The 12,927-nt window shown below is 37.1% G+C and overlaps 1 protein-coding gene across 1 annotated transcript; it reads right to left on the bottom strand.

Annotated features, from left to right (window-relative positions):
• Nucleotides 1-161: 161 nt before the first annotated feature.
• On the bottom strand, nt 162-4,554 carry LOC131334770 (adenine nucleotide transporter BT1, chloroplastic/mitochondrial). Its single transcript, XM_058370014.1, has 3 exons — nt 3,486-4,554; nt 1,372-1,533; nt 162-988 (listed from the first exon to the last, which is right to left on the bottom strand). The coding sequence occupies exons 1-3, from the start codon at nt 4,062-4,064 to the stop codon at nt 518-520; spliced, it is 1,212 nt and encodes a 403-aa protein (XP_058225997.1). The 5' UTR covers nt 4,065-4,554; the 3' UTR covers nt 162-517.
• Nucleotides 4,555-12,927: the final 8,373 nt, after the last annotated feature.

The raw sequence follows: 12,927 nt of genomic DNA, 5'->3' as shown, positions 1-12,927 counted from the left end.
AGTTAGCGGGGATCGGTGGGATGTTAGTCAACGGAGGCTCAGAGGCTATCCCCAAATCCCGCCTCTTATGGGACTCGAACACTTGCCTCCACGGAGGGGAACAAGAACCTGCCACTAGTGCTAGCTGGTGGTTCTTGACTGCATTTCAAACACAAGGAAACTGAGAGGATAGAGGGATTTTATTCCAAATTTCCAACCTAACTGATTCCACCCTTCTTGGAGCAATGTCAAGGTGCTAAATATGAATAACATAGCAGATTTGAATTCATAGTCTGCCAAACTCCCAAATTCATTCTCACATTCCTACGCAGCTACAATAATAAATCAAAACAGACCAACCAACTGGTTTATCTTTTAAACCAAGAAAGAAAAGTATGCCGACAACATCTCAAGTTCCAAACGCTACTTCTGAGTTCCAAAAACTTGCTCACAAAATGAAACAGCCCTAAATAACCGAAGGAGGAAGAAGCGATGAGTACAAATAAAAACTCCCATATCCACCCTTTTGAAATGGGTTTCAGACATAATCTTCATCCTCAACAAGTATCTTCTTGCACGCCTCGTAGCACATGAAAGAAATGCCAGCAGCAGGAATAATTTTGATGCAGCTAGGTCCCAACCCTCTGTACATACCAGGAAGCCCCTCATGTTCAAGAATGCTCACGAGGGCATGCAGCATGTTCTTGTATTGTCGACCATTGAGGGCCCCAGCTTGCATGTGCTTCCGTGCCACCTCGAGCGGGAAAGTTGCGGAGCTCGAAATTGCCCCAGCTGCCGATCCTATTAAGAGAGTTGCAATGTTTCCGATGTCGTCCTTCTTGAAAACTTTCCTGTAAGCTTTCCGTAACGTGTCGTAAGCAAAGTAGTTGGTGGCAGCATACGGGATGACTCCAATAAGACTTGGGGTGAGGCCTCTGTATAGCTCTGCGGGCCCTTCCTCTTGGACGATTTTCACAAAAGCATCGAGGAGGTTTTTGTATGCACCTCTCTGCAGATTTTGGTGATATTGGTAAGTGATGATAATAGAACAGCTTTGTAAGAAAGAGAGAACGTCTAGCATTGTTCCCATCAATGGGGTCCAGGAGGGTAAGTTGGGTACAAACCTAGCCCTTTGGGGCAAATGCAAAAAGTTTTGTACCAAAAATGGTGACTAACTGTAGTAGACAAAGTTTTAAGCACTGAACCAGTGGTCCCCATAGAAGTACACGGAGGTCTGGGCATTTACCTAAGTTTTGATATTACTTGCAATGAGCGTCTGCCCACAGGTTTGAAATGACAACATCAAGGTTATTGAGCTGAGATCCTCATTAATGGGAGACACTTGTTCTAAAATTAAAAGAAGAAAAGAAAAGAAGGTAAATGTTAAAGAACCTGGACGGTTAGTCGAGTCTTGAGCAACTCAAGAGGGTACATGCATAAGGTAGAGCTGATCCCAGCGATAGCACCGGCTATTGGAGATGCAGGTATTGGTAGTTTCGGCTGCTCTCCAGGTTTAGGCGTCAACTGCTTCTTAACTGTGTCATACGCAAATAACTGCAAAGTGGTTGCAAACAGAGAAGAGAGTCAAATAGAGAGAAGGCAAGGTTCTTGTTCAAATTCTCAGGAAAAATGAGCCCCTCCTTGTCAGTATAACACCGTGAATAGAAGAAGAAGCACTTTACAGCTGCTGATCCTACGAAAAAACAAGACAACATCCTTCACCCTGTTTAGCACCTAACTATATCCAATTCCAGATAAAAGACAGGTAAGATTTAAATCTGAAACACAAATAAATTCTGTTTTAACAATAGGTCTAGGTGGGGGTCCAATGCCTAGATAAAAATCGGCCTAGGCCCCGACTTGTCAGCCTGTAGGTGCCCCTCTTCTGCCTGACTAGCACCTAGCGACTTTTAGAACACTCAAATAATTCACTTGACGCAACCACTTATCTTACTCTTGCACAAAACTGTAACTAGCCAGTTGATTTGCTGGCAAACAAGAAAGGTGAAAATGGCATGATATATAGTTTAAGTCGCAAAGGCTAATGGAGCTTAAAATGCATCAAATGGCAGCCAAAGGAGAAATGGTAAGCACAAATACATGCAGAGTAACAGATGCAATGGCAAAAGAGACTCATCAAGAGCACACGAAAGTTGGGACAAGCTTGGAGAGGGTTCACTTATAAGTCTCCCATGCTAACTACAACTGACTGTATAAGTCAGTAGCTACAATTGGTTCAGAGACAAGGCATCATGTGTGTGTGTGTGTGTGAGAGAGAGAGAGAGAGAGAGAGAGAGAGAGAGAGAGAGAGAGAGAACCGTATGATGACAGGAAGTTTGTGAAGGTGTTTCAACTTAATTGAAAACACATAATGGTTGTTTTGCCATCCTCTAATACTGGTATATGGTTTTGTGAATTTGTTCCGGAAAATTTTGAAAGGTGTTGTTCCCAATCAACAAGTAGTCAAGTACCAAGAAAATGCATCGTAAAATTGCTCAATCCGTCTGTTGATCACACACAAGTAGTCAATGGATAAGTACTGCTATATATTCAGCACAAGAGAAAGAGACAACAAGTTAACAAACATAATTAACTCAATTTTAGCAGAAAGCAACCAAATAAAAGCATATCAGGGGACGGAAACCTTTAATTCACACTTCAGAGAGATGTACGGTAGCAAATTATATATCGATTCTGTAGGGGCTCTGATAATGAACAGAGTTTTTAAAAGCAAACAGCTATTCTCTAAACATTAAAATTGGCACGCGCATTCTGTAGTCCTGATGTCTAACCACTACCAGGGCCATTTCCTTGGAGTGTTGTTCTTTTAGTTTGGGGTCAATAAAAGTGACGAACTAATACAAACAAAAAACATAATTCCGTTCCAAACTAGCCAAGATGGCCACAAGAAGTTGAATTTGGTGGACAACAAACTACGAAGGTTGGATGTGACTTCCATTAGAGAAAAGGAACATTACACAAACAACAATCACGTCATGTATCCTTTAAGATCAAGTTCTTAGCCATGTGTGAAAGGGAAAGTAAACAGATACAAAGGGCAGGAAACACTTAGAAAGCAATAAGCTTGAGATAAACATTCAGGCAAGAGTCTATTGTTGCCCCTTTACTATGATCATGAAACGAAACCCAATGTATCCAATGTACTAAAAGTCGCTAGGCGCTAGTCGGGCAGTCGGCCACCTTCAAGCTTCGAGGCCTAGTAATCGGCAATTAATCGGATCTAGTCGGAGAGGCTGTGCCAGCGAATTGATTCCTTTTTTTAGAACACCGAATGTATCCCACACACAAAAAGCGATCAAGTGTCAACTGGACCAGAAAAGTCATGCGTGAGGTAAACAATCAACCAAACACCTAAGGAAACAGCTACCAACACTAAATTATAAATTTTTTTCCTTTGAGACCTACACAAAAATTTACCAAGGCACAAAGATATAAATTGCACACATCATAGATCCATGTAAAAATGATGTATCCATGTCCCATACCTCTATTGCCTTGCTCGGCGCAACACGGATGACATTCACCAAATTACCCCTAAACAACCCCGTCCATCCTTCATTCTTCATGATATCCTGAAACACTTCCGTCGACGAGTGTCCACAACTCCCAACCATCAAATGCGTCCTTATCGTCTCCAACGGAGCAACCGATGTCCTTGATACTGCACCCGCGATTGCCCCACTGATCAACCTCCTCAGGGATGGATTCCCAATCTTGATTTTCAATCTAAGGCCACCCTTTTTCTTCTTCTTCTTCAAAAGCCCCTCGTCCTCTATCTCCTTTACCTCACCTCCCACCACTTCTGGCGTCCCAATAAGCTGAAAACCAGGCTGAGGCAACATATACTTAGAGTACAAACCCAAATAAGGAAGCTTTAGGGTAGTCTCACTTGTATTAGAAGAATTTGGGGTTACCCCAAATCCCATTCCCATCTGCCCAACACTTGCAAATAAGCCCCCTGGGTGATACCCTTCATCTTGAGGGCTCCATAGAAACCCAATTCCAGAATTTGAGAACAACAAACCTCCATTATCTTCACTCCCTTGAAATCTTCTTCTACCCATCTAATACCAAACTCAAAATCTAACTTTACACCTCCAAGTTTTGTGATGAACCCACAAAAAAACTGTGTTTATAGATGGTACGATTTGAGGTTTTAAGCTGTGAAGATCTGATTTTCAGGCTAATGGGTAGGCAAAATCGATGGTAAAGCAGTTTTGTACTTAACCCACAAAAAAACTTTGTTTATAGATGGTGTAATTTGAGGTTTTAAGCTGTAAAGATCTGATTTTTAGGCTAATGGGTAGGCAAAAATCGATAATATAGCGATTGGGGGTTAATCGATGGGGCTAGAAATCGAATCTTAGGCGATTTTGGAAAGATGCAAACCTGCAAATAATGTGAATTGGGAATAAAGGGTATAGGAATCTAATCTAATTGGTATAAAGAGGAATAAACGAAGGTGGGCGGAGATTACCAGGTGGGGGTAGGTAAGGGAAACCAGAAATAGGTTGGGGAGTTCTTGCTTTGCTTTCTCTCTCTCTCTCTCTCTCTCTCTCTCTCTCTCTCTACCCCAAACACCAACCAGAACGGTTTCCTCTTTAATTTGCTCCTGACCCTTTGTTGGTGAGAGAAGCCACAAGTATGTATGTGTTGGACTTGATAGGGTTTCTAGGAAGGAATTAGGTGGCTTTTACGCGTTGGTGGTTGTTTTTTTTTTTTGGAATAAAGAGTGATTTTGTCGCTCCATTTTTCATGGCATTCGTCTTTTGTGTCTCCGTTAAGTGATTTATTTTGTTAGAGAATGAAAATGCTGTCAGAGAAAAAATAAAGTGACAAAATCCCTTCCTTTTGGAATTCATGACCAGGGAAAAAAATTATTTGGAATTCATTAATACCAAGAATTACGGAGAAAAACTGAATAACAAATTACGAAAAATAAAAAATTATCAAAAAAACAACACTGAATCAAAACTTTAGGGTTAACGGGGTCTAAGTTTTGTAAGATTTCGTCTACGCATAAAGTAAAGAAATTGATTTTCACACTCTTTTTATTTTATTTAATATTTACACTTCATTTTTTGGATTTTAGTGTTGAAAATATATGCATTTTTTTTTACTAAAAGATGAAAAAGAAAGTATGGATATTTAAAAAGGGGTGTGAAAATCAATTCCCTTTCGTAATCTATATATATATATATCTATATAATATCTATATAATATGGAAGAGCAGTACATATTTTTTACCGTTGAATTGATACATATTTTTCAATCGTTGGATGGGAAATCCTTGAAAATTAGTCACTAATTTAAATGTCTTTCTTTTATTAGTCACTAATTTCAAATTTCAAATATTCTAATCCTATAACTAATGAATTAAAATATCCTAATCAATCATGGTAATCTAATATTACCGAAATTTGAATCCTATTAGGAGTTATCTTAATCAATCATGGTAATTTGTGACCTAGAATTTGAATCCTATTAGGAGTTATCCTAATCAATCATGGTAGTCACGGAAATTTGTGACTAATAATCTGGAAATTTGAGACTAATTATGGTAATGTATAAACCTAATGCTATAATTAGCGCCCCCCCTTCAGAACACGTTAATTTTTTTTTAAGTAGCAAAAAAATCCTACATTTCCTACCTCTGGAATCCTACGTTCATTCCCTACCTCTGCTATGAAACACTACAGTTTGAGGTGAGTTTATTTTTCTTTACAATACCGTGCTTTGAACGGACATAATTTTTTCTCCCTTTTCTAGCCTATACCATTCTTTTTTTGGTCTTGATTTCCATTCATGGCTTTCTAAATGTGTTTTCAAGAAAGTTCAAACGGTCAGTGGATCTCCCAAAAATAGGCATTTGGGTTTGTGATAGTTTGATTAAGTAAATCGAAAAATACTGTGCTGAACGGTTTGAACGAATTTGGTGTGGTCCTGTCTCTAATAATCCCTTTTTCGGACTTCAGCATCTCTAACACAGTGGCGGTGAGAATGCACTTTGGGGTATAGTATAGGTAAGTCATTCGGTTCATTTCATGAGCAGCATATCTCTAACATTAAGGCATGATTAGTTTTTGTGTATATCTTTCCTCACCTAATTAGTTTGGAAGCTTAGTCTGATTAGTTTTTGTGCATATCTTTTCTCATTTGATTAGTTTGGAAGAGGGATCTGAACTAGGTTTTGTTCCACCAAAAATATCACCATCGGTGTCATCATTTGAACTGGGTTGTCATCCATGTATTGGTTTAGTTGATTGTTGGATAATTGATTACATTTGATATTTTTCCCCTCTTCAAATGCTTAAAGTTTGCATTAATCAACTGATTGTTAGTTGCTTGATTTTCTTTTTCTTTTTTAAATTCACTTATTGAAGCAATAACTCTGGAAAAGCAGAGGGCAAGCAAAGGAATAGAAAATACACAGTTATGACTTTTCGTAGGATTGGGATAGAGAAGCCTGGGAGCTCAAAAGTTTTCTCTATATTAAAATTTGTAGATTTTTCATGTTAGTCATTCATCTTTCGTCAATTGTGAATTGAAACTATCTTAGGTTGGTTGATTCATGTACAAAAGCGTGATGCGCCAACTGTGATCAATGTGCTAAGTTGAATCCTTTCCTAGCTTAAGTACTATACTCATGAATTAGATGGCTTTAAATTGTTTCCGGTAGTTAAGTACTAGACTATGGGCCTGTTTGATAAAACTGAAAACTGAAATTGAATGCTGAATGCTAAATTTTTTAAGCTGAAAGGCTGTTTGGTAAACATATTAAGTACTGAATTAAAAAAATGATAAATTTATTTTAGTTCCGATTCTCTCTTAATTTACTAATGGTCACAATATACTTATAATAATGGTGGAATGGTGATTGTGGTGGTGGCGGTGGTGTGTTGGTGGTGATGAAGTGGCGGCGGCGGCGATGGTGTAATGGTGGTGGTGGCGGTGGAGTGATGGTGTAATGGTGACAATGAGTGATGTCGGTGGAGTGATAGTTGTGCAATGGTGGCATTATGGTGGCGGCGATGGCGACGGTGTGGTAGTGGTGGTGGCAGTGTGGTAATGGTGGTGGCGGCAATGGAGTGATAGGGGAGTGGTGGTGGTGGTGGTGGAGTGGTTGTAGGAGTGGTGGTGGTGGTGAGAGTGGTTGTGATGGTGGTATGGTAATTAAATATAAGTACACAAGAATTCAACTAGAATTAAGTAGCTCAAAGCTACTTAATTTTTTTCAACTTTTCATAAGTAGCACTTAATTTGTTAAGCAATGTATAATGTCGTTATCAAACCCACTGAATCACTTATTATTTATTTGATTCAGTTTTAAGTGCTGAATTTAAATTATCAAACAAGCCCTATACTCATAAATTAATTACAAGAATAGCTTCCCAGAAACAAATGTGGCGTCGTGCCTTTAGGCACGGGCAATTTCTATGATATGCTTGGGTTATTGTTTTTTGCATAGTTGAATTCGTTAGGCAGGAATTGATATATTATACTTGAGTCCGGTCTTTATTTGCATTTGCCTATCCCTTGCTTGATGTTAGCATGTCATTTGAACTCATAATCTTAGCAATTCATTTACACCAAGAATACTGCGAAAGAAATTCAATAACTAAAGAATCCCCTTGGATGGTAATATCTTTAGTGACTACCAGTTGGTTTAGGGCCTGCAGCCACATAATTAGGAACGTGCGTGCAAACTGATATATGTGATTCTATGAATCCTTACGTGAACTAACGATCATTCCCGTTTCATTTGGATTCCTCTTTTTTTCTTTCTTTCTTTGTTCAATTTTTCTTTTCCGTTTCACTGTTCGTTTGTACATGGGTGCAACATGAATAATTTGCTCGATCAGTGGATGTTGCTACCACATAAAATTTGGTTAGAAATCTGAAATCCTATTGGATTACATATCCCGCTTTTCTCTGTAGTTGTTATTATTTATTTGTGAATAATTATTCAATGCAATCATCACTAATATTAGATAGCTTTAGTTACATTGGTTGTGGTAAATCGGCAATTCAAAATCTCTCTATCTAGATCCTGTGTAAACTTACTCTAAAGAATGAATATAGGGAGAAACTGGGTTTGGTTGTGGTGGACAAAAGTTGAGAAGGGTTGTTCATATAGATTGATTTAGAATACGTTGAGTCGTGCATTTAATTTTTAAATTTTTTTGGATGAACAGTTTATTAGCTTTCTAAATAGTTGGAACCGTGGAACATGGGTTGAGATATTGTATGTGAGCTCATTTGCGTATGCTGATTGTTCGAGCTGTGCCTTCAGACACGGGCATGCGTTAATACTATGATTTTTAGTAGCTTTATAATATATCACCTAATGCAAAAACTTATTGGGCACCCTCCAGTGCAAATCTTGGTAGGCCACGTGTTGGAGTTTGTTTACCTCTTCACGTGCGAGTCGGGGGGTCACACGTGCGGGGGAGTGTTGGAGTTTGTCATACATTGGTTAATTTTCTCCCCTAAACTAGTATATGAGCCTAGGCGGCTTCTCCACTTCTTACCAATTGGTTTAGAGTTGGATACTTTAACATGGGCTAAGGTTTTAGAGAATTTGTTCTATCTTATTTGTGCCATAAGTGCACCGTTGTTTGTTGTAATCCAAGTATTATGGATCATTTGTTTATCTCTCCACATGCGAGTCTGGGGTCGCACTTACGGGGGAGTGTTGGAGTTTGTCCCACATTGGTTAATTATCTCTTGCCAAACTAGTATATGAGCTTAGGCGGCCTTTCCACTTTTTTCAATTGGTTTGGAATTAGATGCTTTAACACCACGCTGAAACTTTCATATGAACAAATTGCTATGATGTATTTACACTAGCGATTAACTTATGCAACATAATTTCTTGATTTTGCGTTTGTAAGTTTTATGGTAAACTTTTATGTGATATATGTTCGTCTCGATGAGAGACATCGAAGAAGTAAAACTTTTTGACTTTTACACAAGTATGTTGTGAAATACCAAAAGAAAAACTCAAAAAGTTAGTTTTTGGTTTTTTTTTTTTTTTCTTGGATATTTTCCAAAATACTTGTGTAAAAGTCAAAATCTTTTACTTTTTCGGTTTCTCTCGTTGAGACAAACCCATATCACATAAAAATTTAGCATAAATCTAATAAACACAATTTTTTTTGAATAAGGACAAAATCCAAAAGTTGTGGTGCATAAGTTAATCACTAGTGATTTACCAAAAAAAAAAAAGTTAATCACTAGTGTGAACAGGGGTTGTGGCAAGAAACGTAATGCTGTGAAAAATACCTTTTTCATAACTTTGTACAAATTAATTTTTGCTATTCTCAAATAATCCGTGCAAAAAAATATGAAAATATACCTTGCCGCCAATTACCAAAAGGATCTATTAGAGTTGGGTAAAAACTAAATTTTTCATAATTTTGAAAAAAAATTAATTTTTGCTATTCTCAAATAATCCGCACAAAAAATACCAAAACGTACCGAATGGATGATATATTGGAGTTGGGAGAATAGGAAATGTAAAGACATACATATACCTATATATATACTCTCTTTGCTAAAAAATATTCACCTTTTTCTTGGTAAATTATTAACCTCAGTTACCCTAAAATTGACACTTGACTCCATTCCTTAGACTTTTTCGCAATTTTCAGAAAATACTTTTTGCAATTCAAAATGATTTTCTCATGTAGCCTCAGAGGAGTGCAACTTCAGCAAAAAGTTCATTGCCACAGAAGTTGGATAAATTTGATATTTTCCTAAAAATTTACCAGATTTTTTTGTCCTATAAATCATGCCACACAAATAATGAGACAAAAATCTGGTGTTTACATGGGGACTTTCATGTCACACAGCCACATACGAACGTGTGTCTAGCATATCAAATCAACAAGGCTGCTTTATCCGTTATGTTTCTGAAATTTAAGGGGTTTTCTGTGATTCAATTTTGGTTCTGCATAATTGGAAAGAGTCCCCTAAAGGGGTTTTGTGTGATTCAATTTTGGTTTTTCATAATTGCAAAGAGACCCCTAGTAGTGATTGCTGAAACCCCGAGGGTAAACATGACAAGGGTAATTTTTTATTATTTTTATTTTTATTTTTGGTTTTTGTAATGCAGGGTGTCCCGAGTCAGATTGCGAGCACCTCAGACTAATTCCTACTGTCCATTCCATAGTCGTTTCACATGCTTACGTGTGAAGGTGAGGTGGCCTCAACAGTTGTTGACAAGAAGAATCGAACCTAAAACCTTACGATGGAACAAACACCGAAGTTTTAGGCCAAGACCATTTTGCCAACCCTTCGGAGTTGACGAGGGTAAGATCTTTCTGCTGTCTTGCACGTGTTGGAGTATATCCTACAGTAACAAACAAGTCACAATCATGTTTCCAATTTGATATGGTCTTACTTTATTAGTCCTATACATCCGTTTTATGCAGAAAACAGAAGAATACCATGAGAATCTGTGGACGTTGTAAAATGTGTTGGGAAAAATGGAAGAATTGTTCGGACATTTTGGCGAGTCTAGACATGAACAAAACATTTATTTTATAGATGAATGAGAATTGTCTCATTATAGGAATTGCAAGTTTATTTAAAGGACGGGGCTCGTTCGCCGTCACTGAACAACTGGATGAGGCCGGGAATCAGGATTCGTGGACCTGCCCTGTGGTCAAAGGTCTGTGGTCTGGTGTAGGTTAGTTAAGTTTTGATTTGGGCTTTCGGCCAAAATCTCCAAGTAATTAATGAACCTGTTGTTTAGTTTGATTGGGATTTGCTTGATGGGCTTGGGTTTGCTCGGCCTTGGGCTTTGTAAGCCCAGACACAATTTGATGAGAAGCTGGTCTATGGCAGCAACCACATCACATGGTCTGGTTTCCTATCAATTGTCCGAATTGATATTCCCACCAATTTTCTCATCAGTTTTTTTTCTGGTAAACATGGATTGGTTTTTCAACCACGGTGCATGTGACTATCAATGGTTCAACCGTTGTACCGTGGGAGAGAAACGTCAGCTAAATCTTCAAGCACCTATGGTGAGGCGGCAAATTTGTTTTAAAGTAGGTAACTGTATGAAACACGGGACTCAGTTTGTTTTTTTCCAAATGTGCAACTATTTATTTTAATATATAATTATCTTTTTCCGTATACTTGTGTTTCCATTTACGTACTCTCGGAATAAAATGTTTGCCTCCATCATAAATTAATGGACCTTTGCTTATTAATTTAGAACCCACTGAAATGACAATGGAGAGCAGTGGCGGCTCCAGAAATTTGTGATAGGGTATTCAAAAATTACCTTAACTCTACTAGCTGATTTATCAACCAATAATATACGTGCAAAACCTCATGTATTAATATAAATAGTGCAGACCAAAAAACATGACTGTTATTTTAAGAAAATTAACTAGGAGGCAAACTGAGAACTTATAATATGTACCATATTTTTTTAACAAAAAATCAATTTTTATTTTTTAAGTTGTTGTATTTTGTAGTCAATAGTGTTTCGAGAATGGAGGGATTTAAAATTTAGAGTTATTTTGGACGAGTTAAAATATTTTTTGCTAACATTTAATCGGTGTATTAATCTACTAAAACCATTTTGAATGAAATTTTAGAGAGTATGTTGAGGCCGACCTTTTTCAAAAATATATTGTTCATTAGGATGCCATGATGAGATTTTCTATCTTAATCTTAAATTCGAAGGAATATTATTCAAGCTAATGGGGAATGTATGTTATTGAATTTTTTAAAGCTTTGTCTTTAATTCTATAAGCTAACTAGATAAAAAATAATAATAAAGTAGTTATTGCTACGAATGCAAAATTAACACATTAAGACCATTGACAATAGAGAGGGAGAGAGAACACATGCATAATATTTAAACCACTTGATTCTTCTTTTTCTCTTTCTTTTTTTCAATTAGGATTGTGAATTTTATTTTTGAGATAACGTGTTAGGTGTTCAACTATGATTTTTTTGGATTGATGGAATGTAATTGGGTTGTGATTGAGTGTTCAATTGCTTGAGTTAGGTCTTCAATTATTTTTGGGTTAGGTGTTCAAGACTATAATTTTTAATATTGGGTGTTCATTGATATTTGAATTGGGTGTTCAAAAAGAGGTTAGCCCATAATTTTTACATGTATTCTAAGCAAAAAAAATTTGTTTGAGTGTTCATGTGACCATGGAAAGGTGAATGTAGAGCCGCCTCTGATGGAGAGGGAGTGAGAGAGTATTGTGACAGAATGAAACATGGGAAATGTTAATGCCAAAATTTTTATGTATAAAAAACTTATACCACATGCACGGTACAAATATCTTATGTACTGCATTTTGGCATTACCAAAAAAAATAGTTTTGGAATTATGTATGAGACTCCATTATTGGCATTCTCTCTCTCTCTCTCTCTCTCTCTCTCGGCTTTTTTGCCTTTTTGGTCCCCAAAGTATTAGCGAGTCGTCAATTTGGTCTCCAATGTATGAATTTAGCCAATTTGGTCCCTAACGTTTAAAATGTGTGCCAAAATGGTCCTCATCCCCAACGGCGTTTGCCTCTTCAGTCAAAAGGGGGGACATGAATGGAATTTCACCCCCTTTACACGTAACTTATGCCTAGTTTGGCATTATAAGCCAAACGGGTTATTTTTTTGGACAAAAAATTGCATTTGTTAGTTTTTCATCTATTTTTTGAGAATATTGCTTCTTCATGATGAGAATAATCTAAAAAGTAAAAAATTAATATCGAAATCTATTTTTTTTAATAAAGAAGAAAAAATTGGCTTATCGGTTTTTTTTTTTGTCTTTATTAAAAAAAGATTGGGTTTGATTGTAATTTTTTTTTACTTTTTAAATTCCTCTTGTCATGAAGAAGCAATAATCATCAAAAAATCGACGAAAAACTAACAAATGCGATTGTTTTTTGAATAAGG

Source organism: Rhododendron vialii, chromosome 1a (assembly GCF_030253575.1).
Source record: "Rhododendron vialii isolate Sample 1 chromosome 1a, ASM3025357v1".
Taxonomy (NCBI): domain Eukaryota; kingdom Viridiplantae; phylum Streptophyta; class Magnoliopsida; order Ericales; family Ericaceae; genus Rhododendron; species Rhododendron vialii.
This window is presented reverse-complemented; position numbering and strand designations above follow the sequence as displayed.